Here is a 26,695-nt window from a genome sequence, read left to right on the forward strand (position 1 = left end):
TGATTTTGATGTTTATCTAGTGTTGCCTCCATATGAATACCGTGAACTACTTAAATATGTATAAGTGAAGAATTATTGTTTTCATTTAATGCCCTTCATAGTTATCTTGTATTTTAGTTCGCTCCGAAACAAAGTACAAATCAGTTAGCAGTTAATGCGAACAAAACAGCGATTTAGTCCGTTATTTTTATATTAAATATAAGGTTGTGCTTATGCTGTACTACATATCATTCATATTATTGGCCTTCCCTTTAAGAGTTTTGCTTATGATTTATTTTAATTTCGGATTCCATAGAGACCCACCTAGTCACTGCCTCTTTTTCACAACTTGGATCACATTTTACAACGGTACAGTCCTATTATCAGTATTGTAAATAGAATATTTTATGACTAATTATGAATTTTATTTACAGTATTTTTAGTAATTTATGTATCTCTGTAAAATGTTACCTATTAGATAAATTTAATGATAAAAGGTTCAGATGACAGTCGCTCTTTCTTTATACATAATCCCTGCACAATAGCGTGAACTAGTTCAGTATATAAATATTTGGAAATTTAATGAAAGCAAATTGTTCAAAAAAGTATAAATTAAATTTTTGGTTTTATATTATATTTCATTATATAGTCACCTGATTCATTTCTGAACATACAGATTGCTCGAAGGACCTTTTAATTGTAACAGTTCATTTAAAGCTCGGGTTAGATTTTTAATGTTATTGTTTGTCGATGTTTGAATATAATAGCTAGGTGTTGGCGTGTAGATATATTGTACAGCAAAGGACGGTAATGAGCTCGTACAGTCGCCCCCAATAGTTGAATTGTATCTAACGGTATACACCTGTTTTTTATACTATCTGAATGAGTCAAACTGAATGAACATTTGGGAGCGACTGTACCCACAAGAAAATAGACAAGTGAGAGGTATATATATGTATGTAATAGCCATATATATGGAATCGGGAGAGTAGCTAGGTAACATTTACCTGACACGAAATTTATATAATGGTGTACATTTTTGATATGACGTTGTACAAAAGAGACATTTGGTATGTTATTTTATAGGAATGAAATAAATAGCCTTAATAAACATAACTGTCTATTATTGTTTATTATTTTTACTTATTCCCCTGATTTGTTTCTGTGAATAAATTATTATTCTTATTCCGTGACAAGAGTTTTAAAAATATTCGTTACACGATTCGAGGATTTTTGTCCCAAGCGTATGTTGTTCATTGCAAAGAAAGTAGACCTAACCGATTGGTCTCCGCGCGCGCGTGTTGAGAGGGCGTACCGATAGTTTATAAAGATTTTGGACAAAACCTGAAGTAAAATGCCTGTTTGTGCCATAAAACTGTCTAAAAAAAATACAACAAAAAATAAGAAAGACACTGGGATCACGTACCATCAGGAATAATCGTATTATTCGATATTTCACCTGTACTTTGAAAATCTTGTTTACAAACATTTTACGAAAATACAACGCCATTCAGTGTTGCCGTACTGCATATCCCAAAAAATACACGTGGTTGAGGAAATCTTTTGGCATTAATTTGAACTTATTCATAATGTTTTTTTTTTCAATACTATTACTAACGCATATATAAAAAAAGGATAATAACAATAATTTATTTCTGTTTAACCTTGTTTAACTGACTCATAATATATATGTTATTTTTTTATTACCGCTTTTTTACTTTTAAACAACCTTTGTCACTATAGTATAGTGGCATCGCAAGTGGATTTGAGTCGCATGTTCATGGGTTCGATTCCCGGCAAGGCCAAGATGAAATAAAAATATTTTTAAAACTTCCAAGATAGCCCATTTCCCATTTCTAAGGTAAAATTTATGTAGCTGGCAGTACAATTCTTCACACACACTAGCGTCCTTACAAATTGCCTTACACACAATACAGAACTGAGTTGCCGCACTCACGGAGCTATTGTTTTTAGGTGGAGCTGTATCTAGACGTAGCGCGCGCGCGGAGACCAATCCTTAATCTAAGCCTAACCCTTTTTGAATATATAGGTACTCCAATTTTCAATAACAAATTATAATGTATTAACCACCACAGATAATATAATACTGTTACAACCACAGGTTACAACATAGAAATAGCTGACCGAAACAGAAAATCTAAGTTGATAAAATTAAATGATATATGAATTAATTTGTTGATTGATATATTGAATATAAAAATGTGTAATAAGGGTATACATATAACATTATTATATAATAATATATTTCAATAAAACACAGCATTCATCATAGAACTTTTATATTTTAAATTTCTTCAAATTCACAATGACACTTTTATGAGATATACAATTTATATTTTCACTTAGTTAATGATATGTTATCTTAAGTTTTAATGCCGAAAGCAAGTAACAAAAATTGAAAATTTTTGGTGACAACTCAATAGACCAAGAAACATTTTGGCATTCTACTTTTCAATAGATATATACGACAGATAATTTATATTCTAAAAAAATCATATTTGTTTTGAGTTAATCTATTCCTTTCTTTCTCTAAACAATATTATAACACGAAAATAAATACGCTACACGTAATGTATGAGAATTTGGAAATGTTAACTAAACTATTAACAACAGTTGTACTCTTAACTTTGGATCAATAATAATTAAAGCTATGCATGAACATTAAATGTTAAAAATATATCAAAAATAAATATTTGATGGTAATATTTCGCATTCAGTTATACCTCATTTCTTTCGTTTAAAAATAACATTAAAACAATTTAGTATCTAAATAAAATTTTAACGAAAAACATATTTTTTAAACAATGGCAAGTCAGACAATAAAAATAATGAAACGTTAAAATAATTAAAAGTTTAAACATTTAAATAAATAAATAAAACGGACAATTTTAAATAACGAAATAACATACTTTCATTTTATGGTTATAATATTAAAAATTAATAAATTACATAATAATCAGACAAACACTATTCCAACGTAGTAACGTACTATATTGACCTCACATTTCTCCGTATCAATGAATTTCTTTTTTATACAATATAGTTATCGCTATTTAAGTTTTTAATAATAATATATTGAACTAGCGGTCCGCCCCGGCTTCGCCCGTGGTACATATTCACGTTTTCTCTACATAAGAACTATCCTCGAACTTCAAGGAATGTTATAAAAAAAGAATTAACGAAATCGGTTAAACCGTTCTCAAGTTATGTGCTTACCAACACAATTTGGGATTCATTTTTATATTATAGATTACAGACATGCTGTAAATGTTGAGTTATTGGAACAGCAGGCAATGTTTACAAAACATAATAAAACATGCCATACATAAGATAATAGATATGTAGAAATAAATATTTAGTCTTTCTTGACATATGTAAATTAAAACTTTATTGATCATACGAGGCTCGAGAGAAATTACTTGAAATTAAAACTAAAGTTTCTATAAAAGTACTTTCGCATTATTCAAAATTATTATTTTGCCGAGATTATAAATATGGAATGTCTAAAATTTTATATAACTACTTATGTCTAAAATTTTATATAACTACTTACTAGTATAAGTTAAAATAAACCATAATATATTATTGCAAATATTGAACAGCGTTTAGTTACCTACTTTTAAAATCCTTAACATTATAAGATACTACTTTCAACATCAACAGCAACATTATAATTGAATACTGCGCCTTTTTGTGAACGTTTCAATCAATTTTTTTGGTTATAATATTGATTACAAATTAAGTATTTACTTATACATATTTTGCTCTGTCTTTGATCTTGGGACTTACTCGAAGGACCATTTTGTTATGAAAAATGTATAAATATATCATTAGTTTTATGTTACATAGAGTTTATTGTGATCTGTTTTTAATACTTTACAGATGTTTTACACGAATAAAATTTAATTAGTATTATGATTTTTATCACTATTGTTCGTTACGGCTATTTATAATAGGGATGACTTTAACATTATTGCGTATAAAATTTGTTTAATTTTTAAGCTATTGCATAGCTTCTATCGCGGGCTTTGAGCGCGGGGACCGAATCGAGAAATTCCGTAACGAAAAAACCTCACGCTCCCCACTCCGACGGGCGGAGGTGTGGCTTGAAGGCATAGCATGCAATAGCTTTACCGCGGCAGTCCCCGAGTGCCACACGTCTTTTTTTTGTTCCTTTTAAAACATGACACTAACAAATATAACGCACACTTCTAGCGGTTTAGCAAACAAACATGGCAGATACAATACAATTATCTGCGACAGCAAACACTGACCGACATACAAAGTATTTCGAGAACTAAACTTATTCATAACGAATTGATCGACATTTTTTCTTGAAGTATTTGGAAGTAGCAGGCCTGGAATAAAAAAAGAAAATATTAATTTCATTGCTCATCTTATGAAATAATTTTTATAAATATATAATTTTGTAAATAGATAAGAACAATCTTTGTAGCCGTTTGTATATCGGCTGTTAGTGTAAACACTATACGTATACCGTCACGTCATAGAGTAAAGCGCATCACACACGGTGAAGATACTATAATATTTTATGTTAAGATACTCTAATATAAAACGTTATAGTATCTTAAGGTATCCGGTATCAGCGTTCTGACCATCATTTTTCTTTTTGTCATTGCGTACTAAGACCCCTGTAGAATCGCCATCCTGTTACAAATGACTCACAAAATTCCGTTTGTGACGCGCTTTAGGCGAGGTTATATATATAGTCATTGAACCAAAGAAGTTTCACTTCTGACATAATATGTGCTCGGCACACACGCTCTTTTTTAAAAGTCTCACATAGTTTTCAATTTTATTTCACCCTGTACAAGTGCATGCATTGTATTTTTTTTTTGGTTTCAAAAATTATCGACACTGGAATAATATACCTATTTTTAATTCAGAACCTATGGTTTTAGTGACAACGGTTAACTGTGTTTATCCTTATAGACTTGTAATTTTTTTGGTTTCAAAACTTATCGACTGTTCTATATTATTTATTTTTTAATTCATCATCATCATCAGCCCATATACGTTCCCACTGCTGGGACACGGGCCTCCTATGAGGGTACAGGCCATAATCCACCGCGCTGGCCAAGTGCGTGTTGGCGGATGACACATGTCGTCGAACTTTTTAATTCTTCGACATGTCGGTTTCCTCACGATGTTTTCCTTCACCGTTCGAGCAGTGGTGATGTTACAACATGCGCAGATAAATTGAAAAATCAATTTATTTCCTGCGCGCTCGAAGTCCGAGGTCTCACCACTGAGCCACCACTGCTCTTTAGTGTTTCATTTATCATTAAAACCTGTATAAACCTTAAGCGTGGTGAACATGAGCCCCAGTTCCCCACGGTGCAGTGCCGGCGGCAGGAAGTCCTCCACAAAGTGCAGCTCGGACCCCAGCTGCAGCACGCGCGCGCGCACCACCACGAAGTGGAACACCGGGAACAGCTCGTCCATGCTCCACAGGTACTGCGCGCCTGGACAACGAGTACAGACTTTTTAACCGACTTCAAAAAAAAGGAAGAGGTTATCAATTCGGCCGGTATGTTTTTTTTATGTATGTACACCGATTACTCCGAGGTTTCTGAACCGATTTACGTGATTCTTTTTTTGTTCGATGCGGCATGGTGTCGAATTGGTCCCATAAAAATTTTATTCGGATAGGCCCAGTAGTTTTTATGTTATGAGCATTTTTGTCTCTATTTGTAAATGCTGCAAGTGCAGGTTTGAAGTCGGTTGTTATTAACGCAGGTATTCTTGTTACAAGCTGTTAACGCATACACACACAAACACAGGCACATTCATATCGACATAAATACTTTTTACAAGCTGTATGCGACAGTGTCACTAACGCAAGTACATTCATACCCACAAAGACACGCAGTCACACATAAACACGAGTTATACATCCGTCACGCGTCCCTGCTCCATGGATACTGCGTGCTTGGACAATGAACACGCACATGTGTTAGCATATGCAATGCACTCACACATACTTACATTCGCACGCACACGCGCAAATATACTCGTACAAATGTACATGTACAGAGACAACAAAATCCGTCACGCGTCTATGCTGCAATGGTACTGCGCGGATGACATACGTTCACCACATATTACATTTACATTAATAGGTACACACACACACACACACACACACGCTCATAGAGATTAAACAATCACACGCACTTCACTCATACAAAAAATATATTAAGTACACTGGAAGCGGCTTTTCTTTGATGGACGATTGTAAACACATTCACACATGTCGCGTAAACACATATAAAACGCGCAATAACAAAAAGTCACAGGATTATTAGCTACATCATGCTTGCCGAAATTCGCTTAAAACTTTACATTTGAATTTGTTTGACAAAAACATAATCTGATATAGAAATTATCCTATAGTACTCGTAAATATGTATAGTTAAAAAAAATCACTCACCAAGTTCCTGCTGCACAGCGGTGGTCATCTTCTGGAATGTACTCCGGATGACCAGCAGTTTCTCCATCGGCGAGAAGGTGGTCTTCAGCTGCTGCAGCGTCTCCACCGCCTCCTGGAACAGCTGCTCGCGGGCTGGAGAATATGGTGGCGACTGGCTATTGGTTTTCGTCCAGAACTTTCTGCAAATTTTAGGAGGAAAGTTATTTTTTGGATTTATATAAAAAGATCAAGAAGATTTTGTTGTTTAGAATTTTCTAGTTATTTCTTGGGACCAATAGGAAAAAAAAGTCTAAATTTTCTTAAAATGTTAAATGATACAAGAATCTTTTAGTTCTGATAGCTTTCCTGTATAAGAATTAGTCGATTCGTAAATTGAAAGTTCTACGTTTTCTTTTATATATTTTAAGACAACATATTTCACAAAAAATTCATCAATTTAATCTCCCAAACATTTTAATAAAACTTCTCACAAAACTCACTGGTCGATCCCCAAGAACGCCATGAGCGTAGTGTCCGGCTGTTTGTTCCATTTGAGCAATCTCCTCCAATACAGATCGTCTTCTCGCTTATTATGAAGCGCGTATAATACGAATAAGGCTGGATGCACACGAGGCAGGAGTGTGGGTTGTAGGAGTGACGCCGCTGATACCACCTCACTGTGTAACAAGCCTTAGATTCGATGTGTGTTTTGTAAATTTAACAAAACTTTAGGTTAAAACATAAAAGTAAATAAGACGTATTATTTCTACATCTTTGGAAGTATTCGCAAAATTCTTCATTCCTTTTAATTTCACAACAAGTGATTTTAAATGTGGCAACTTGTTTCACTGAGCGATGTGTTAAAGATAATGCACGTACATCAAAATGACGATCAAAGCAAGCATTCTTAAATTAACAGCATCTTGATATGAACAAAGTATATATCTTAATTCAAAATAATGAAGAATAAACTTATTTGATCTATAACTAGCAAAGAAAAAAACTGATTTTAATATACTTTTTTATAGCATTTTATAAAATAATATTCGTCGATTGTTGCTACAATTCTACAAACATTAAATCAATGTTAATCAACTGTATTACGCGATATTATCATAAATCAACTGCTCAGGAGAATATATCGCCTATATAAAACTCACCCATCAATAGGGTTGCTATCCTCCATACCATCCTCACTCTCCTTATACGGCAACACTATATCCGTGCCCTCTGGCGGCAATACCGGGAACAATAACCTTACGACTTGGTACAATCGTGTTGTTATACTCTTTAGCTCTTTCACCGCATGGCTTAGTAAGAGAGGGTGGACTCTGACACCCCCATAGGTGGTGTTGAACGCGTTGGTAAGGCTAAGTACAAGTTGTCCAAGGGGATGGTGGTTTGTTTCACAGGCCTGAAAATTGATCATTAGATTACTTTTACTGTTTGCTTTGGAACTTTAGTGAAGTTTGTTGGCATAAAACAAATGGTCAGTTTGAAATTGCATATTGCCTATTTGGGTATTGTATTTTTCTGTATGCCAAAAGAAGTCAACGAAAAAGGCAGGAATGATATTTAAAGCGATTGTAAAAATATGCTTCAATTTACTATCAAAGTATTTTTAACGATTTACGAAGCCATTTTATGACTATTTATAACATGTTTTCCGTTTTATCTCGTCTCCGCTGTCTATAGCAAGTTCAAACCCTCAGCATCTTTTCTTATTTTAAAGATATTTTTATATAGGTAGATTTAGTAGGTATATGGTAGTTAGTAGTATACGCGAAAGCTATATTTAGTTTTATGATACAATCGCGATGTTAAGAATACATATGAATGAGTAGATACGTTAATTAAAGAAACAATGTATCAAAAACCCCATTTAGATAAATAAACAATGTTTTATTCAGATAATAAAATAGTAAGATTCATTATATCACGCATACAAGCATAATAAAGATAAAAATGTTTACTCACATTGTACAAATACTGTTTTAATTCCGTGTAATCGTTCAGACTGAGGCTCTTTTGTCCAAAATGTGGGATCACTTCTAAGCAATCGACGGATTTTTCTAGATCGGAACCGTTGTTTTTCTTAGGGCTTTTCGTATGTTGTTTATTAGAGCAAGATATAGCGACGGCTACGTTTTGCCAGATTTTCATATTTTCGATAGTGGGACATGGACCGTTTGCGAAATGATTGCCGGTTGGCGTCAATATTGTCTCTGGAACGCCCAAACAGTGGAAACATTGTCGGAACAGGGCGTTCCATTTCTGATTTGGCGCGACGCTCAGTTTGCCAAAAGAACTGTAATTTAAAATGCAATTTAATACGATTACATAATTACAAACTGTCGACATTTATTAAGTATTTCCAAGAACAAATCTTACTTAGGCTTTGAATTCGCCGGTAAAGCGGGGTTTGAAACGTTCAGGTGCATTACACCATTGGATATTTTCACGCCCTCTGTCCAAGCGCCAGTTAGGGCACCTTCAATTCGATCGCCACTTGAGAATGTTAGGACACCCTTCCCCGAAAATACTCCAGCTGATCGAAATTCACCTTCATAATGTGTTCCGTCCTCAAAAACCATTACTCCATGACCCTAAAGCGAAAAAAAAAACAAGTATTGCCAATTCGCTAAACGAATGATAAATACTATAGAAAATAAGACACATTTCATTGGCAAATATTACGAGATAATAAACAAAATAAATACGCGCTAACCGTTAAAACATCTTGTGTAAACAATCCTTCGTAGTAAATACCGTCCAGGGTCACTATAAGGCCACAACCGTGCTTTTTATTATCGCTCCAGTTCCCCAAATACTTTTCGCCTTTACCGATATCGTCCATAACGCCGTACCCTTGACGTACACCTGCTACCCACTCCCCTGTATATATGGTTGCGGAGGACGACGTAAAATCACCCTGCTTTTTAATGCCATGCCCATGTGGATGTCCGTCTTTGAAGTAGCCTTCGTATATATCCCCAGAAGCGTATTTCATGATACCGTACCCATTCTGGAGATTGTCTTTCCATTGTCCATCGTATATCCCTGGAAAATAGAATATTTTGTGGATGGAAGAAAATATTTAGGGAAAGCATTAACAATGAGAGAAATTTAGAACACAAATTACCTACTCCAGGTATGTCCATTTTTCCATGGCCACAGAGTGCGTTCAATTGAAACTGACCGACATAAACCTTGCCATCAGGCCATTCTACTTTGCCACTGCCATGCACTTTACCGTCCAACCATCTGCCATTGTACTTTGCATCTTTGTAAAACGTTTGTTTACTCGAAAATACGTAACTCGCACTTCTTATAGCAGGAGGTTTAAAAATGGTGTCCTTTTTTAAAACTGTCTTTATGGCCGTATTCAATGCTTGAATCCATTCTGATTTTTCTTGTTCAGAATTAGTTGACACCAATATAATTTCTTCAGGGGTTGTGATTTGCAGAATGTTCTGAAGCGAGTCGCTATTAGGCGCGGCATCGACCCATAACGTTTCTAATGGGTGCAGAATCGGCGTACTACCATTGACATGAACAAACAAATCATTAAATAATATAAACCAATGAGAGGAAAATCGACCAGGATTAACAAGATTGAGTTGTTTCGATTTAGATTCCCTTAAAAGTCGACGTTCCGGAATTTTGTACTGCTCTAAACTCTTTCCTATAGTCTCCCAAAACAATTTTGTAACTTCGGCGTCCTTTCGTCTTTTCTCTTGTTCCTCATTCAATGTATCTAATGTCGAGATCACTTTCGAAATTCTTTCTTCTATGTTCGATTTCGTTTCACCCTTTTTTCGTTTCGTCCTGTACCTTAATAATGATTGAGCAATACATTTATATGAGCTTAATCTTGTCAAGGGTTGAACAAACGCTAATGCTATGATGGCTTCAGACGTTTTCTTATTATTCTTCTGCTTATTTGATGGAAGTTGATCGCTAAACAAATTATAAACACTTGTAGGTACATCAATAATGTTGTTTATTTGTGCGAAACCACCAATAACAATCAAATTGCTTACAGCTATATAATACTTTTTGTACAAATAAATAAACTCTTCTAAATTTTTTATTAATGATATATCACATTCATTTATGTGTTTCTCAGCATATTGCCATGTTGAAAGCACATTTAATGCTGTTAAGTTTAATATGTCACTAAATATATCACAAACCATTTCATAGACATTGGAATTTGAACTGATTGCTTTACTTTTCTTTAGAAATGGTTTGATAAGAGAATGATATATCAGTAGCATCTCCTCTAAATACCGTTGAGCAATTGAGAGGTTTTGAAATTCAGGACAAATGGCAGATTCTTCTATGGAACAATAACTTATACTACCACTAGATAATATTCTCCAATGATAGCATACATTTTGGGGTTTTATTAAGCTTTGGGGCTCTGTTAGTTTCACAGTCTTTACTTTCTCATTATCATTTGCAGTGTCATTTAATTTTTCATTTAAGTTAACTATTGCTTCTGTGAATCCATCAGTATGTTTGCCCATATAGTAGATATTTTCATTGTGTGTGTAGGCTAATATGTGATTGTCCGTTGCTATCATATCTCTGATACGATCACTGTCAGAATTTTCTGTGAATTGTTTCGGACTACTTTTGTCTTCCCTGGAATCTAAACTTACCTGCTTGAAATGATTATATCCCCACATAAATAATCTACCATCTAATGTTAAAGCGGCGCAATGCCATTTTCCACAAGAAACTTTCTGAAGACCAAAACCTGAGAGGCTCATAACTACCATTGGCTTCACTCTTTTTACTGTATCTCCTATACCTAACTGACCATGGGAAATGTCTCCCCAAGTCCATAGTTCAGTGGCCAAAATATTTTTACCAAGTTTTGACATGCTCTTCAAAGTCTCATTCTTCCTTGCTGCTTCAAATTCCTTTTCACTGCTTATTGTGCTTGTAGAAAATTGGAGATCATCAAATTTACTTGAATTACAACTGTACAGTAGGGAACTGATCATTTCTTCATTGCAATTACGATTTTGAATTTCAACTATATCATTATTATCACTACTGCCACTAACATGCCTTGATAATGTGGCCACTTTATCTCCTACAGTTTTAACACCTTCATAAACAAAATTTGTTATATTTGTTACATTTTCTTTAATTATTCTTGTTGGTTTCTCTGTATATTCAACTAGATAATCTTCCCCAGCAGATACCCAAGATAGCTGTCTGCTTAGAAACTGTCTAGCTGCATCTGTATTTATAAATATATTATTCAGCTTCTCTGTACTTGCATGTGGAGTTTCATTCTCATCAGTATTATTACCACCAGTATCTTCAATGTTTGATGTATTGTCTAATTCTAAATTACTATTTACACATATGGGAGAATTTTGTTTAGCAACTTTGGATTCCTCTGAAGAGGGACTAGAATCTTCTGTAAAGCTTTGAGCATCAACATGAACATCTGTTTGAGGTGCTGTAGTACTACTTGAGTCTTCACTTGACTTACTTATATGAACTCCAAGAGGACAAGTCTCCGATAAGGATGGGACAGATGCAGGGGACGCGAGACCAATTATAGTTTGACACTGCGAGCAATTTGACGCAAACACTTCTTCATCATCATTATCACTGTCGGTATCACAATTACCCGATTGCCTTACATTTTTCCTAGCTATAACAGCTGCAAAATTTTGGCCGATGGAAGCACTGTAGACTGTTCTTCCCTCAAAAAATGGAATCTTTTTAATACTACTTGTATCTAAACCTATTTGAGGCATAACCCCTGAGCCCCATAAGTGCCCATCACTACTTATATACAGCTGACCAAAATCACTAGTAACAACATTTCTAAACCTTACTTTAGAGCTGTTACTTTTAAAGCCATGAGGACAGCATTTCGATTCTTCCTTAACGATGATCTCTTCTTTGTTTTTAAAACTGCAATTTGTTTTGTAGAGTCTTCCATGTTCATTGATAATATACAAGATATCATTATGATATGATATGTCGATAGCAGAGACGCCACAAATTTTTCTAAAATTTAAATTTTCTTCTTCTATACTACAATAATAGAGGCCATGGTCGTTTCCTAGTGCGAGAAAATCCGCGCCCAGTGAACAAAGCTTTACAATCTTTTCTGGCACATTCTGCGCTGATGAAACCTTCAAAGCTTCAATACCTCTCCAAAATTTATGTTGACTCATTTTATTACACCTTTATTCAATATGTTATATTGTAGTATTCATATTACTAAGAATTATAATCTACTTTCCTCGACATCATTTCCTTTGACAAACACACACTTGATAAAAAATTAGTTAACAAGTTATTTTGGTTTCAAAAATATTGAAGAATGCTTTTATTTGATTTTAGTGGGTTGATTAAATCAATTAGCTGTAATTATAGTAAAATAAATGAATCGTTAGATTCACATTATCAATTTGTATTTTGTACTGTTTTGAAATTGACAAATGACATTTCATTTCATTATTTAGAAATTTCAAAATGTGACACTGACAAGCGAGCTGACAAGTGACCCCAGTACACAATAGCTCATGCTTATCCATTGCAGGACATTGCCATTGTGTACACGGGGAAATTTGTATAATTATGATGGCGGTTCTACGGATGGCGGGTAGGTACGGCGGGCAATTCTCTGTCGTGGCGCGCAATCGGGGAGTTGTCGTTTTTATTGGGTACACATAATAATAAAATTACATAATAATTGGTTGAAAACTATTTACTTTAAGTAATTTGGATTTCGATTATTTCATTAACATTTTTTTCAATGTTTGTACCTTCATTATCGCAATTCGCATTCGCATTATCGCATTCTTCTTTATCGCAAACCTTACGTTGTCAAAAAAATTTTCCTTGTCACATCTTCACCGGAGACATAAATATAGATATACTCCCTTCATCACAAATACAAGATGCTTCTTCTGAATATCTTTGTATCATGGCTGAACTTGGTTATGAAAGTGATATAAACGTCCCTACTCACAATAAAACATGCCTCGACCATATATTCACTAAAACTCTTCTCGATAAAATTCCAATAGTTTGTAAATCAGATGTGACCGACCACGATCTTGTTATGCTGGGGATTAGAAACAGTAAACATAAAATCTCGAACTCTAATCGCATTCATAAAAAAATAAATATTGACGCTGTGAAGCAAGAACTTCTTCTGGTAGATTGGAGTCAGGTTCTCAATTGCAATTCGGCATCAGTTGCAGCCGAAACTTTCATGACGAATATTACCAACATCATAGAAAAACACTCTATTATGAACATAATTAGCCGTTCTAAAAATACTCTAAAGCCTTGGATGACTCCAGGTTTAATCCGATGTGGTAGGCACAAAGACAAATTACATTCCGAACTGCGTAAAGACCCTGAAAACCCGATAAAAAAGCGAATTTTCTCACGCTACAGAAACTTTTACATCTCTCTCCTGCGACGTCTCAAAGATGAATTCGACAGCAAAACACTATCTGAAAATAAAAATAACCCCCGACCTTACTGGGAAGCCATAAAACGCATAGCACATTTGAATAGCTCAAAAACTTGTTCCTCTGGCCTTTTAAATATCAAGACCGATCCTCTCGAATCGGTAAACATTTGCAACAATTATTTTTCAAATATTGGTCTAAATCTTGCTACGTCAAAGTTAAATCAATTGAATACCACAGAAGAATCACTTGCTTCAAACTTCATTCCATCGAATTCTCCGGTTGACTCGTTCTTTTTGAACCCTACAGATGAAAAAGAAGTCCTGGACATCATTAACGGTCTTTGTAGAAATAGTGCACCAGGATACGACAATATAAATAATGATTTTATAAAAAAGATAGCGAGCTGCATATTGTTACCCTTGACATCAATCATTAATCTCAGCATGTCATCAGGTGTTTTCCCGGAGGTATGGAAATCTTCAATTATTACTCCGATACATAAATCTGGTCCCGCTTCTGATCCTAGTAATTTTAGACCAATCTCTCTACTTCCCAGTTTTTCCAAAATTTTGGAAAGATGCGTAAACAAAAGATTGGTCTCGTTTCTGGAATCACATAACCTCCTAGCTGGGCATCAGTATGGCTTCCGTAAAGGAAAGTCTACTGAAAATGCCGTCTCTGAGTTAGTGAATACAATAAGCTCTTCCCTAGACAGTGGACAGGTATGTGTCGGAGTATTTCTTGATCTGAGTAAGGCCTTCGACACCGTGTCAGTTCCAATCTTGATTAGGAAATTGGAAGGTGTCGGTATAAGAGGATGTGCACTGGATTGGTTCAGAAGCTACCTCCAGGGAAGAACGCAGCGTGTGAGAATTAACTCGTTCATGAGTTCACCAGATCATGTCACGTTTGGTGTTCCCCAAGGAAGCATTCTCGGCCCGATCCTATTTCTAATTTATTTAAACGATCTCATTTCTCTCCCTCTTACCGATGCAAATATTATATGTTATGCAGACGATACTGCGATTTTATTTCATGGCCCAAGCTGGGCTGAAGTTTTTCAAAAAAGCCAGAAAGGTATGTCTCAAATTATGTTGTGGCTTAATAATAATCTTCTCTCCCTCAATGCTGCCAAGACTAAATTTCTATGCTTCCATAAAACCAGGGCAACAGCTCCTAAATCTTTCCCAAAGTTTTTCATTCACATGTGCGGTAAATCTACTCACCACGATAGCATTGGCAGTGGTTGTAATTGTGATCAAATTACCAGGTCAGATTCTATAAAATACCTTGGTGTAATACTGGACGAAAAACTCACTTTTAATGAACATATTAACGCCATGTCAACTCGAACAAGACGCCTGATATATGTAATGAAAACTCTCAGAACCAAAGTCGATAAACACCAACTTATGACCATATATAAGGTATTATGCCAATCATTAATAACCTACTGCATTTCTGTATGGGGAGCCGCCTCGGCCTCGGTTATTATCAAACTAGAGAGAGCTCACCGTTCCATTTTAAAAGTTATGCTGCGAAAGCCCCCTTTCTATCCTACAGTGTCTCTCTACAGGGATGCTAATGTTTTAAATGTACGAGGACTTTATATTTTACATGCAATCATCTCAATGCACAACAAACTCTTAAAATCTAATTTTTACTCAAATACATCAACACGGCTATTAAGAGCACCGACCCCATTGACCAAATGTTTCTTTTCCAAACGTTTTCAAAATTTTATGTTCCCATTCTTATATAACAAATTTAGTAAACTTATTAACTTCCGGCAGTACACGTTACCCAATATTAAATATAAACTATTAAGCATTCTAGTGTCCAAAGACTATAAGCAAACAGAACAGATTCTAAGAATACTATAACTACAATTGTTTAAATAAGCTAAGTATCATGTCCGAAGTTGCATTGTATTAAACGTGTTGGACCCTTTGTGAAACTCCATTTTCATCGTACAATCGTTGTATGGCCCCGCGAGACAGGCTGTGCCTAGTGCGGGGTCCGCTGTTGAAATCTGTACTTATTTTAATAACCTTCCTTTTGGCAAATAAATATTATTTTATTTTTTTTTTTATTATTTTTTTCATCCATACTTATATTTATTTTTTTAACACAATTTGAATTAACTTTGATTATTTCGAAAAAACTACAATGAAACGAAAGCTTTAAAATTTTTTCCAACAATTAATAATTACTAACGATAAATCGATTGCACGCTTCAAGAGTGCTCGATTGTGCGAACTGCGAAGCGTTGCTGTAGTTGGAACATTCAACGTTAAGCATTATGCCGCATAATGCGCTCTAGTGCTGTAATTAGAAAACACGGATAGTTGCGTACTAGAACTAGGATTTTATTTTTATAAATATAGTATTTGATCGTCTAAAATGTCAGTATCGTGGAGCAATGAAGAAACTTTCAGGTTTATTGATTTATATCAATCTGAGCCCTGTACGTCCATCGCAAGTGGCTTGCCAGGCAGCAATGAGACAAGGGCCATTGTGTGAACAGCAATAATTGATCGTGGCCTGCAGTTGTGCATTGTAAAGCGTGGCCCGTCACTGGCCATTGTGTACTGGGGGCTTTATTTATTGCCTTGCGTGTGCCGTGCGTGTGCCCTATGCGGCTCAGCTTAAGTGCGTTTTTGGTCAGCTATATTTTTCTTGTATGGGAAAGGAATTCAAAATGTCTTTATAATAGCAGCACAAGAAAACATCAAGATCAAACTTGAAAAGTTTTTAAATTAATAATTTATTATAAATGCAATTACGGTATTGGTAGTTCTTATCTTTTAATAACTATAAATATCACAAAAATCTACAAATTCATCTTCCAGAATCAATGGACATAATAATATTATGGTAAGAACTATCATTACTATGAATCTATTACAAAATAGGTTTCCGCCCGCTGCTTCGCCCGCGCAGTCAAAGAAAAACCCGCATAGTTCCCGTTCCCGTGGGATTTCCGGAATTGCGTCATTTTCCGGGATAAAAAATGTGTGCGTGTACTAGTGTACACACGTAAGGAGTGAAACTTCTTAATGACCTTATTTTTCGAAAAATAATTTACTAGATGCAACTTTACAGAAATATAATACGTCGAATCACGCGTGGTAGGGATAAGAAAAATATGGCGCGTACCGGAAAAATGTCACGCCTTGGTCACGCGCTGTGGTCACGCGTAACGAAAAAAATAAAAATGTTACACTAAATTTTTTTCCAACCCCGATAAAAAAGTTTCACTTCAAAAAGTAGCCTATGTCGTAGTCCTTTCTCGGGTATCAAAATATCTCCATACAAAATTTCTTGAAAATTGGTTCAGTATGGTTTAGGCGTGGTTTAGGTGCTAAGTTTAGTCTTTTAGGCGTGGTTGAGTAAGATGTAAATACAATACATTGTTATCTGTATCACTGCTACAGTCTATGCTACAGGTTGTTCAACCGAATATGTCACTGTCTATGTCAGACAAATAAAACCTCGTCTGGTCAATATCCTTTCCCTTCAAAAATGGCGAATCGCGGTGGTACATCTAGACGTGTTCCTGAAAATGAAGCCGCTATTACATATGTTCAATGTGATGGCTTGGTACGTAGTGATTTTATTACGATACAAATGTTGTGGAATTAAAAACTTATCGAAATATGTCCTATGTTATAGTTAGTTGACGCGTCATGTTTTACACATTTAATTTGTGGTTTTCGCTACATAATTGCATCCTTTTAAACATACAAAAAGCACCACAGTGTTAGTTTAGAATAGTCTGTATGCCAGTGTTTCTGTCTTGATCTGCTATTTTGTTTTGAAAAATTTTAAAGTTTATCCAGTTAGGTTATGTCGTGACCAAAAGTTTATTTACCTGGGACAATAATGTTTATGACTCATATGCTGTTTTGGGACATTCACTTCATCACTTTCTAAATTGTGGATGACGTTATTCGACTTTTTCAATGAGTTCTAGTGAATAAAACGACATTTATCTGTGTCATGAATTGGCTAATGGCTCTTCACAATGATTATTATGAAATGCATGTTGCAGATAGCCTACCGTTCATTTAGTATTGACAAATAATAAAGGCAACAAGATACCTAGATCACATATTCCGTCATTTTAATGCAAGTGTTACAAATCTCTTAACAATTTTTTCATATAAAATATTACAGTGTTGGATTATTTTAAAGCCTTTAATTATTTTACCAATATAAAACAATTTCAGGCGGTGATGAAAATAGTGAAGCACTGCCATGAAGAATCATGCAGTAATATGGAAGTGGCCCAAGGCGCCCTTCTGGGCCTTGTGGTTGAGAATCGCCTGGAGATCACCAACTGCTTCCCATTCCCCAAGCACGATGATACCATGGATGAGGAGGAATACCAGCTGGACATGATGAGACGCCTGCGAAGAGTCAACGTGGACCATTTCCATGTGGGATGGTGTGTATATCAATATTATTAATTGTTATTTAAATTCCATTCAATGTTGTTAGGGAAACAACATGAAACAACAGGTGAAACCTGAGTATAGAATTAATCAATGAAACCTTATCTAACTCATTCTTTCTTTTACCCCATGAAATATTACCAAATTCCCTTTTTTATGAATTTAATTTACCTGCGCTTGGACACTTTCACATACTAACAATTACATCCAGTTATTTCACAAACAAAACATAAATTTATACTATTATTAATTATACAATTAATTGTTGAAAGTTTATATAAAAAACTAGCTTTCCACCCATGCTTCACCCTCTGTGGTTAATATGTAATATGTTTAAAACCTTCCTCAACAATCACTAAAAAAACTGTATATAAAATACAGTCAAAACCGTTTATGGCGACATCGTTTAGAACAACATACCGGTTAAATTGACCAAAATCAAAGGTCCTGGCTGAATGTTATATGACTGCCCTATCGAAAACATTGGTTTTTACGACATTGTTTAATACGACATACCACATTAAGCGACCACATTTGGTTAATATTTTCGGAGAATTATATCTGTAGAACGACCGGCTCAGCTGTATTGTATAGGTAACTGTATCCACTATCCACATCTGGCACGGTTTAATAGTCAATGGCTATTATCTTAAAAGTGATCAAAGTTTAGGGTCTTTTGTCATTCTTAGAAACAAAGCACATGCATGCCGAAGCTTGGCCGTAGCCTCAAGGCCCGCTTCGTCATATCTCTTAAGTCAGTTTGTTACTTATCGTTACACAAGGCGCACCAAAACATATTGTTGAATAAACTGTAAAAAATTGTAACATGTCGCAAAAAAGACAATAAATCAATATCAAAGAAAAATCGCGTATTATTTCAAAGCTAGAGAAAGGAATTCCAAACAAAAACCTGGCAAAAGAATATGGTGTATCAAAATTCAAATCCGGTTGTTACAACTATCAGTTTTTACGACTCAATATGAGTAGTCCCTTTGATGTCGTTATAACAGATTTTGACTGTAGTTTTAAAGATTTATCCTTACATAGGCATGGAAGGGCAGTGACAGCAACTATGTCTAATATTATGCAGTGTTTAAAAATTTTAATACTCAATATATTGTATAAGATAAAACACAAGAAAATGCTATTTAATATATTCAATGTTTAAAAGTTTTTTAAAGATTTTAATAAATATATTTCAGGTACCAAAGTGCAGATGTTGGCAACTTCTTGAGCCAATCGCTCCTGGAGTCCCAGTACCACTACCAGACTTCAATTGAAGAGAGTGTCGTCGTTATTTATGACACTAAGAAGTCAGCTAGAGGATTCCTAACACTAAAGGCTTACCGTCTTACTCCTCAGGTATAGAAATGTAGTTTGCTTGTTGCATTATCTTGAAACTAAAAGGTTACAACTGAATACTAAAAAACAAAAATTTTCCATAATTTTATTGAGATTTATCTCTAGTAAGGTTTTGTGCAAACAGTATATTACAGAGTATAACTTTATATTTATTCGCTTCATAAAATTACCATTTGAACTTCCAAATTGAAATATACAACACATTTCTGTTTGTTTTGTTATGTGTACCTAGTTAGAGTAAAATTAATTAATTATTATTTAAAAAAAAAACGAACATTCCGTTTAATAAGGTGTTTATTGATTTAGAACTGCTCAATTTTTATCTTGATAATCTTGAAGTCAACAGAATGAAACATTTTTTAAATTATATTGAATTAATTTTTCTCATTATTAATTACAGGCCATAGCCATGTACAAGGAGGGTGATTACACACCAGAGGCACTCCGTAATCTAAAGATTGGTTACGAGAGTCTCTTCATTGAAGTGCCGATTGTAATCCGCAATTCGCCACTCACAAACATCATGATGTCAGAGTTGTCAGAGATGATCCCTGAAGAAGAGGGCTCTAAATTCTTGGACCTTGGTACCGCGTCTGTTCTTGAAGGTATGTTTTTTCTTTCATTTCTGTTAAAATAAAGTTGCATGCTTCATATCATTAAAATATATATTGAAATGTTATTACACATTAGTAATCTAACGGTCTTACTAATAAAATGTTCCATTCGCTATGAAATGGATTAGGATTAGTTATTACAATAGCCGACAAAGTAACAATTACAAAACGATAACGAAGTTAGAAATCGCAAAAATGTATGGGATTGACATTAGATAGACCACGTGATCTAACGCGGCGTATGTCAATCCCATACATTTTTGCCTTTTCTAACTTGGTTATCGTTTTTTAATTGTTACTTTGTCTACGGCCCCTGTCTCGTTTTTATGATTGACGTTTCATGTGAGCAAGAGCAGGACACAGCTCTAGTTAGAAAACGGTAGAAATTTATCCATTGTTTAACTTTTTATTAGTAAGGCCATAAGTATATTTTCAACTACCAATCACAAACTACACTTAACAAACCAATTATTCGCAGGTCAACTCCGCAGCTTAATGGAACGCGTCGATGAGCTCAACCAAGAGGCGATCAAGTTCAACAGATATCAACAACTGGTGGTACGTCAGCAACAAGACAAGCACAGGTGGTTGTTGAAGAGGGCCCAAGAGAACGCGGCCAGGGCTGCCAAAGACGAACCTGCACTACCTGAAGAAGATGTTAACAAACTATTCAAGCCATTACCAGTTCCACCAAGGCTCAACCCTATGATTGTAGCTGGACAAATAAATACCTACAGTCAACATATCAGCCAGTTCTGTTCGCAGAGTCTCGCTAAAGTGTATTTGACTCAAGCGCTGCAAAACGCTAAGGAGTCGAAACAGAATAGCAATTAATTTGTGGTATTAAAATTGTGCGATAATGTGGTGTGTTTTATTTATTTATATCTATTGTTTACCTTATGCACTTAATAGTACATATAAGCAACAAATTAATATAAAAGCAAAAAAAAAAACAATTCTTAGTTATTTATATACAAAAAACTTTGTATATAAATACTATACTAGTAGTTAGTTATAGTAACATTGATTTTTTTTCTTGTAAAAACAAAATTTTATAATTAACTAGCTTTCCGCCCGCGGCTTCGCCCGCGTTTTCAGAGAAAACCCCGCATAGTTTCCTTTCCTGTGGGATTTATGGGATAAAACCTATCCTATCTCTCAAGTTGGATTCAACTGCATATGGTGTGCGAATTTTATTATAATCGGTTAAGTGGTTTAGGAGTCCATTGAGGACAAACATTGTGACACGAGATTTATATATAATTAGCCTTTTAGGCGGCTATTTATAAAGAAAATACTTTCAAAGAATAATCACAATGTTTAATATTAAAATATTAACAATTATTATAATAAGCGAAAAATGGTGACGTCTATCCGATCCGGGCGTCGAAAAACAAGAGAGCGAATCGAACGCGGTGCCTGACATATATCCGCCGTCCTCTCTAACTGGCCAGCAATCCCTTTTCCATCTTTCACCTCCATGAAGGCCGAATACGTCCCCTATTGCCTATTCCGCTAACTCGGCCATTCCTGACGTCGGTTCGTCCTCGACCGCATCATCTTCAGGTAGCACCTGACACGGTGGTTGAGTGTGGACCTCTGCTTGTACTTGCATGTTTCCCTCCGCGTTTTCTTCGGAGTCTAAGGAGTCATCCTCAACAGCAGCACCTATTAACATTATTGTTTGCATTAGACCACAATAAAGAAATATGAAAACTACACTCATCTCAACTGAGATGGCAAAATGTTCGGTTTATTTTTATGTTAAACGGGGCCTAGGATGTAAAACATAAAAATAAATACTACGAACACTAGCAGAGCCCTCAGGTTACTAGTCACCATACAGAGCCCTCAGGATGTATGACTGGCAGAGCCCTCAGGGTACCAGATTTCATCACGCACAGAGCCCTCAGGATGTGCTACCATACAGAGCCCTCGGGATGTATGACTGGCAGAGCCCTCAGGATACCAGATTTCAAGCACAGAGCCCTCAGGATGTGCTACCATACAGAGCCCTCGGGATGTATGACTGGCAGAGCCCTCAGGATACCAGATTTCAAGCACAGAGCCCTCAGGATGTGCCACCATACAGAGCCCTCGGGATGTATGACTGGCAGAGCCCTCAGGGTACCAGATTTCATCACGCACAGAGCCCTCAGGATGTGCCACAGGCTTTACACGGGTCTCTTCCAGTGTAACCAAATACCATTTAATGTGTGCGCAACCAGGCTTTACATTGGTCTACAAAGGTCACCCAGATACCTATTCACAACAGGCCTTACACAGGTCCCTAGTCGGCGCGTCCGCCAACGTCACCCAGATGCCTAGGTAGCACAACAGTGGTGCAATACCAAAAGGTCACCGCGATGCCATGCGCACCAGGCCTTATTCGGGTCTATTCCGACAACCAGTGAAAAACCAGGTCATCAATGCGAAAGGGTTGTGGCACTCTGCGGCGCTCGTTCACACGAGCAGCTTGCTTCGCTCGGTTGTCTTCAAGAAGCCCACTAGCGCGCTGTCGAGCCAGTTCTCGCAATGATTCTCGATTCAGACTGGTGGCTTCCGACGCAATGCCGCGAACCACAGATCGGATGACAGGCGTAACACCATCGCTGCCAAGTAACAAATTTAAAGGTGAACATTTATTTAATTTTTGTTTCATAATGTTCAGGTTAAGCTGTAGTTTCCAAAGAATAGCGGACCAACTTTCCTGACGATAATTCGTTTCTACATGAATCATATTCATAACTGTGCGGCAATACCGCTCAACCTGCCCATTACTCTGATGCATTTCTGCAGTTATAAAATGTATTTCACAACCTCGATCTGCTACAACTAAACGAGGAGTGCCAAACATATAGCATTCTCGAAAACATGCTTTAACTCATTCGCATCTCGTCGATACATTGGGTACAGTAAACAGTACTTTGAAAACGCGTCTACAATCAAGATAACAAACTTAAATGGTGACTTTTCGGGACATAACACAATAAGTGAGTCTGTTCTCCCGCCACTTTAAGCTTATATGTAATTCAAAACATCATTACGTTTTACATAGTTACCCTTGACAACGCGTAATCGCAACAGTGAACGCCTAGCATACTCAGCATAATGTAGAATAGCGATCGGAATCTGTCTTCATAACTTGGAACAGGATGTTCGCACTATCTATTCTACGTGGGCACAACGATTGAAAATCACGTTTAAAAATAGACCACGAACGCTCATTAGTAGACCATTCACTAAGCCAGACACGTGCATCACCCTTTAAGCAATTACCTATACGTGCCAAGCACTCGCGATCGTCCCACCGATTAATACGGCACAAATGATCCACTTCCTCACACCAAACATTAAAATCATTCAAAGCAGGATCAAAACTAGAAATATAAATATGGTTCGATCTCACCGGGTTTACTGCATTGATAGTTGTAGCAATTTTATCTATTACTTCGCTCAACACGGCGTCAGCGCTCAACGGCAATGGTGCAGGCACGCTCGACGTCTCGCTAGGCGCCAACAGGTCGGCGCGCGTCGTGTCGCGGGCGGCCTCCGTATTGGATGAGTCACTCGATAATCTAAACAACTGCGATGGCGTCGGCGGCGGCGGCGTCTGCGAGCGCGAAGGCGTGGCCTGGCACGCCGCGCTAGCTGCACCTATATTGCAGCCCCTAGAAGTATCCTCCAACGCAGTCAAACGCGATATAATCGTTTGAAGCTGTTGTTCGACACCCGGATCAGAAGAACGTCCACGTTTACGAGATTTACTACCACCCTCCTTAGGCATTGCGATAAATTACTAACACAAGTTCAAAGATTTCACTAAAATTTATTTTACAACAATTCCCGTAACAGTCTAGAAAACCAACTCAGATGCGGGTGGTATCCCACTTCTGAAATTAGCCTTTTAGGCGGCTATTTATAAAGAAAATACTTTCAAAGAATAATCACAATGTTTAATATTAAAATATTAACAATTATTATAATAAGCGAAAAATGGTGACGTCTATCCGATCCGGGCGTCGAAAAACAAGAGAGCGAATCGAACGCGGTGCCTGACATATATCCGCCGTCCTCTCTAACTGGCCAGCAATCCCTTTTCCATCTTTCACCTCCATGAAGGCCGAATACGTCCCCTATTGCCTATTCCGCTAACTATATATTAAAAGATTTTGGCCAAAATTGTCAACGAATCCATTTAAAATGAGATAAATTATTAAATTGAATTACGTAAGTATACACGTATTGTAGAAATTGCGAAGATTTTCGACGAATGAAGTATCGTGTAACTTTACCTATGGTTTCTCATGTAACAAACCTCTTGTTTCTATATATAATATCATTGGTAACAAAGTAGACTTTTACCAAAGCCAAAGTTCAGTCTTCAGATCAAAATATAAAACAAATATTACGCACAAAAAATAAATAAATTCAAAACCCGCTCCACGTGTTAGGTACCCACATACAAACTTCTACTTCGAAAGCTAGCTCTTCCCACAGTTTCTTTAAATTAAAATAACGGCATTTTCATGTAGGCCATTATTGCCTAAATTCCCCTGTGAAAACTGAAGCATTTTCATCCATTTTTTCTTCTAAAATACAAACACGCGTTCATTTGGTTAGGTAACAGCTACACGCCGAGTTTAGTGGAGCCGTTTACGAACATTCTGTATCGTTCGTTTTAACTTTGACTAAGCTAATCGCTAGATGGCGCGCTCGGCGTTAAGGCTCATAATAAATTTGTCTTGATATTAAAAAAACAAGGAACAAAAAAATAAACATCTTCGCTTATTGACATAAATGAAAAAAAAAGTTAAACCCTGAGGCGCGAATCGTCAATCGAGGTTGCGTAAGTACCTAATAAATATATTTCAGGTACCAAAGTGCAGATGTTGGCAACTTCTTGAGCCAATCGCTCCTGGAGTCCCAGTACCACTACCAGACTTCAATTGAAGAGAGTGTCGTCGTTATTTATGACACTAAGAAGTCAGCTAGAGGATTCCTAACACTAAAGGCTTACCGTCTTACTCCTCAGGTATAGAAATGTAGTTTGCTTGTTGCATTATCTTGTAACTAAAAGGTTACAACTGAATACTAAAAAACAAAAATTTTCCATAATTTTATTGAGATTTATCTCTAGTAAGGTTTTGTGCAAACAGTATATTACAGAGTATAACTTTATATTTATTCGCTTCATAAAATTACCATTTGAACTTCCAAATTGAAATATACAACACATTTCTGTTTGTTTTGTTATGTGTACCTAGTTAGAGTAAAATTAATTAATTATTATTTAAAAAAAAAACGAACATTCCGTTTAATAAGGTGTTTATTGATTTAGAACTGCTCAATTTTTATCTTGATAATCTTGAAGTCAACAGAATGAAACATTTTTTAAATTATATTGAATTAATTTTTCTCATTATTAATTACAGGCCATAGATAGCCATGTACAAGGAGGGTGATTACACACCAGAGGCACTCCGTAATCTAAAGATTGGTTACGAGAGTCTCTTCATTGAAGTGCCGATTGTAATCCGCAATTCGCCACTCACAAACATCATGATGTCAGAGTTGTCAGAGATGATCCCTGAGGAAGAGGGCTCTAAATTCTTGGACCTCGGTACCGCGTCTGTTCTTGAAGGTATGTTTTTTCTTTCATTTCTGTTAAAATAAAGTTGCATGCTTCATATCATTAAAATATATATTGAAATGTTATTACACATTAGTAATCTAACGGTCTTACTAATAAAATGTTACCCATTAGCTATGAAATGGATTAGGATTAGTTATTACAATAGCCTGTCTCGTTTTTATGATTGATGTTTCATGTGAGCAAGAGTAGGACACAGCTATAGTTAGAAAACGGTAGAAATTTATCCATTGTTTAACTTTTTATTAGTAAGGCCGTAAGTATATTTTCAACTACCAATCACAAACTACACTTAACAAACCAATTATTCGCAGGTCAACTCCGCAGCCTAATGGAACGCGTCGATGAGCTCAACCAAGAGGCGATCAAGTTCAACAGATATCAACAACTGGTGGTACGTCAGCAACAAGACAAGCACAGGTGGTTGTTGAAGAGGGCCCAAGAGAACGCGGCCAGGGCTGCCAAAGACGAACCCGCACTACCTGAAGAAGATGTTAACAAACTATTCAAGCCATTACCAGTTCCACCAAGGCTCAACCCTATGATTGTAGCTGGACAAATAAATACCTACAGTCAACATATCAGCCAGTTCTGTTCGCAGAGTCTCGCTAAAGTATATTTGACTCAAGCGCTGCAAAACGCTAAGGAGTCGAAACAGAATAGCAATTAATTTGTGGTATTAAAATTGTGCGATAATGTGGTGTGTTTTA

General features: G+C 36.0%; 3 protein-coding genes across 3 annotated transcripts; 2 read left to right on the forward strand and 1 right to left on the reverse strand.

Annotated features, from left to right (window-relative positions):
- Window positions 1-3,827: 3,827 nt before the first annotated feature.
- LOC123706110 (alsin) lies at window positions 3,828-12,904 on the reverse strand. The gene is made up of 9 exons (XM_045655264.1): window positions 9,576-12,904; window positions 9,162-9,493; window positions 8,825-9,039; window positions 8,411-8,741; window positions 7,594-7,847; window positions 6,934-7,110; window positions 6,455-6,633; window positions 5,323-5,486; window positions 3,828-4,358 (listed from the first exon to the last, which is right to left on the reverse strand). The coding sequence occupies exons 1-9, from the start codon at window positions 12,643-12,645 to the stop codon at window positions 4,308-4,310; spliced, it is 4,773 nt and encodes a 1,590-aa protein (XP_045511220.1). The 5' UTR covers window positions 12,646-12,904; the 3' UTR covers window positions 3,828-4,307.
- Window positions 12,905-17,346: 4,442 nt separating this feature from the next.
- Window positions 17,347-21,192, forward strand: LOC123706383 (eukaryotic translation initiation factor 3 subunit H). The gene is made up of 5 exons (XM_045655635.1): window positions 17,347-17,502; window positions 18,132-18,349; window positions 19,559-19,718; window positions 20,119-20,323; window positions 20,811-21,192. The coding sequence occupies exons 1-5, from the start codon at window positions 17,425-17,427 to the stop codon at window positions 21,164-21,166; spliced, it is 1,017 nt and encodes a 338-aa protein (XP_045511591.1). The 5' UTR covers window positions 17,347-17,424; the 3' UTR covers window positions 21,167-21,192.
- A 3,847-nt stretch (window positions 21,193-25,039) lies between these two features.
- Window positions 25,040-26,681, forward strand: LOC123705965 (eukaryotic translation initiation factor 3 subunit H-like). Its single transcript, XM_045655089.1, has 4 exons — window positions 25,040-25,059; window positions 25,208-25,367; window positions 25,775-25,976; window positions 26,300-26,681. The coding sequence occupies exons 1-4, from the start codon at window positions 25,040-25,042 to the stop codon at window positions 26,653-26,655; spliced, it is 738 nt and encodes a 245-aa protein (XP_045511045.1). The 3' UTR covers window positions 26,656-26,681.
- The last annotated feature ends 14 nt before the right edge of the window (window positions 26,682-26,695 follow it).

The sequence above is a fragment of the Colias croceus genome, chromosome 3 (assembly GCF_905220415.1).
Source record: "Colias croceus chromosome 3, ilColCroc2.1".
Lineage (NCBI taxonomy): Eukaryota > Metazoa > Arthropoda > Insecta > Lepidoptera > Pieridae > Colias > Colias croceus.

What these genes read in the sequence shown, in the direction of transcription:
- LOC123706383 (XM_045655635.1), top strand. Translation starts at nt 17,425, where the DNA reads ATGGCGAATCGCGGTGGTACATCTAGACGTGTTCCTGAAAATGAAGCC. An exon ending in GACCATTTCCATGTGGGATG is followed by an intron (nt 18,350 to 19,558) that starts GTGTGTATATCA and finishes AATATATTTCAG; the next exon opens with GTACCAAAGTGCAGATGTTG. An exon ending in TACCGCGTCTGTTCTTGAAG is followed by an intron (nt 20,324 to 20,810) that starts GTATGTTTTTTC and finishes AATTATTCGCAG; the next exon opens with GTCAACTCCGCAGCTTAATG.
- LOC123705965 (XM_045655089.1), top strand. Translation starts at nt 25,040, where the DNA reads ATGGCGCGCTCGGCGTTAAG. An exon ending in ATGGCGCGCTCGGCGTTAAG is followed by an intron (nt 25,060 to 25,207) that starts GCTCATAATAAA and finishes AATATATTTCAG; the next exon opens with GTACCAAAGTGCAGATGTTG. An exon ending in TACCGCGTCTGTTCTTGAAG is followed by an intron (nt 25,977 to 26,299) that starts GTATGTTTTTTC and finishes AATTATTCGCAG; the next exon opens with GTCAACTCCGCAGCCTAATG.
- LOC123706110 (XM_045655264.1), bottom strand. Translation starts at nt 12,645, where the DNA reads ATGAGTCAACATAAATTTTGGAGAGGTATTGAAGCTTTGAAGGTTTCA. An exon ending in CCGGCGAATTCAAAGCCTAA is followed by an intron (nt 8,742 to 8,824) that starts GTAAGATTTGTT and finishes TTTAAATTACAG; the next exon opens with TTCTTTTGGCAAACTGAGCG. An exon ending in CGCTGTGCAGCAGGAACTTG is followed by an intron (nt 5,487 to 6,454) that starts GTGAGTGATTTT and finishes CTCGTTGTCCAG; the next exon opens with GCGCGCAGTACCTGTGGAGC.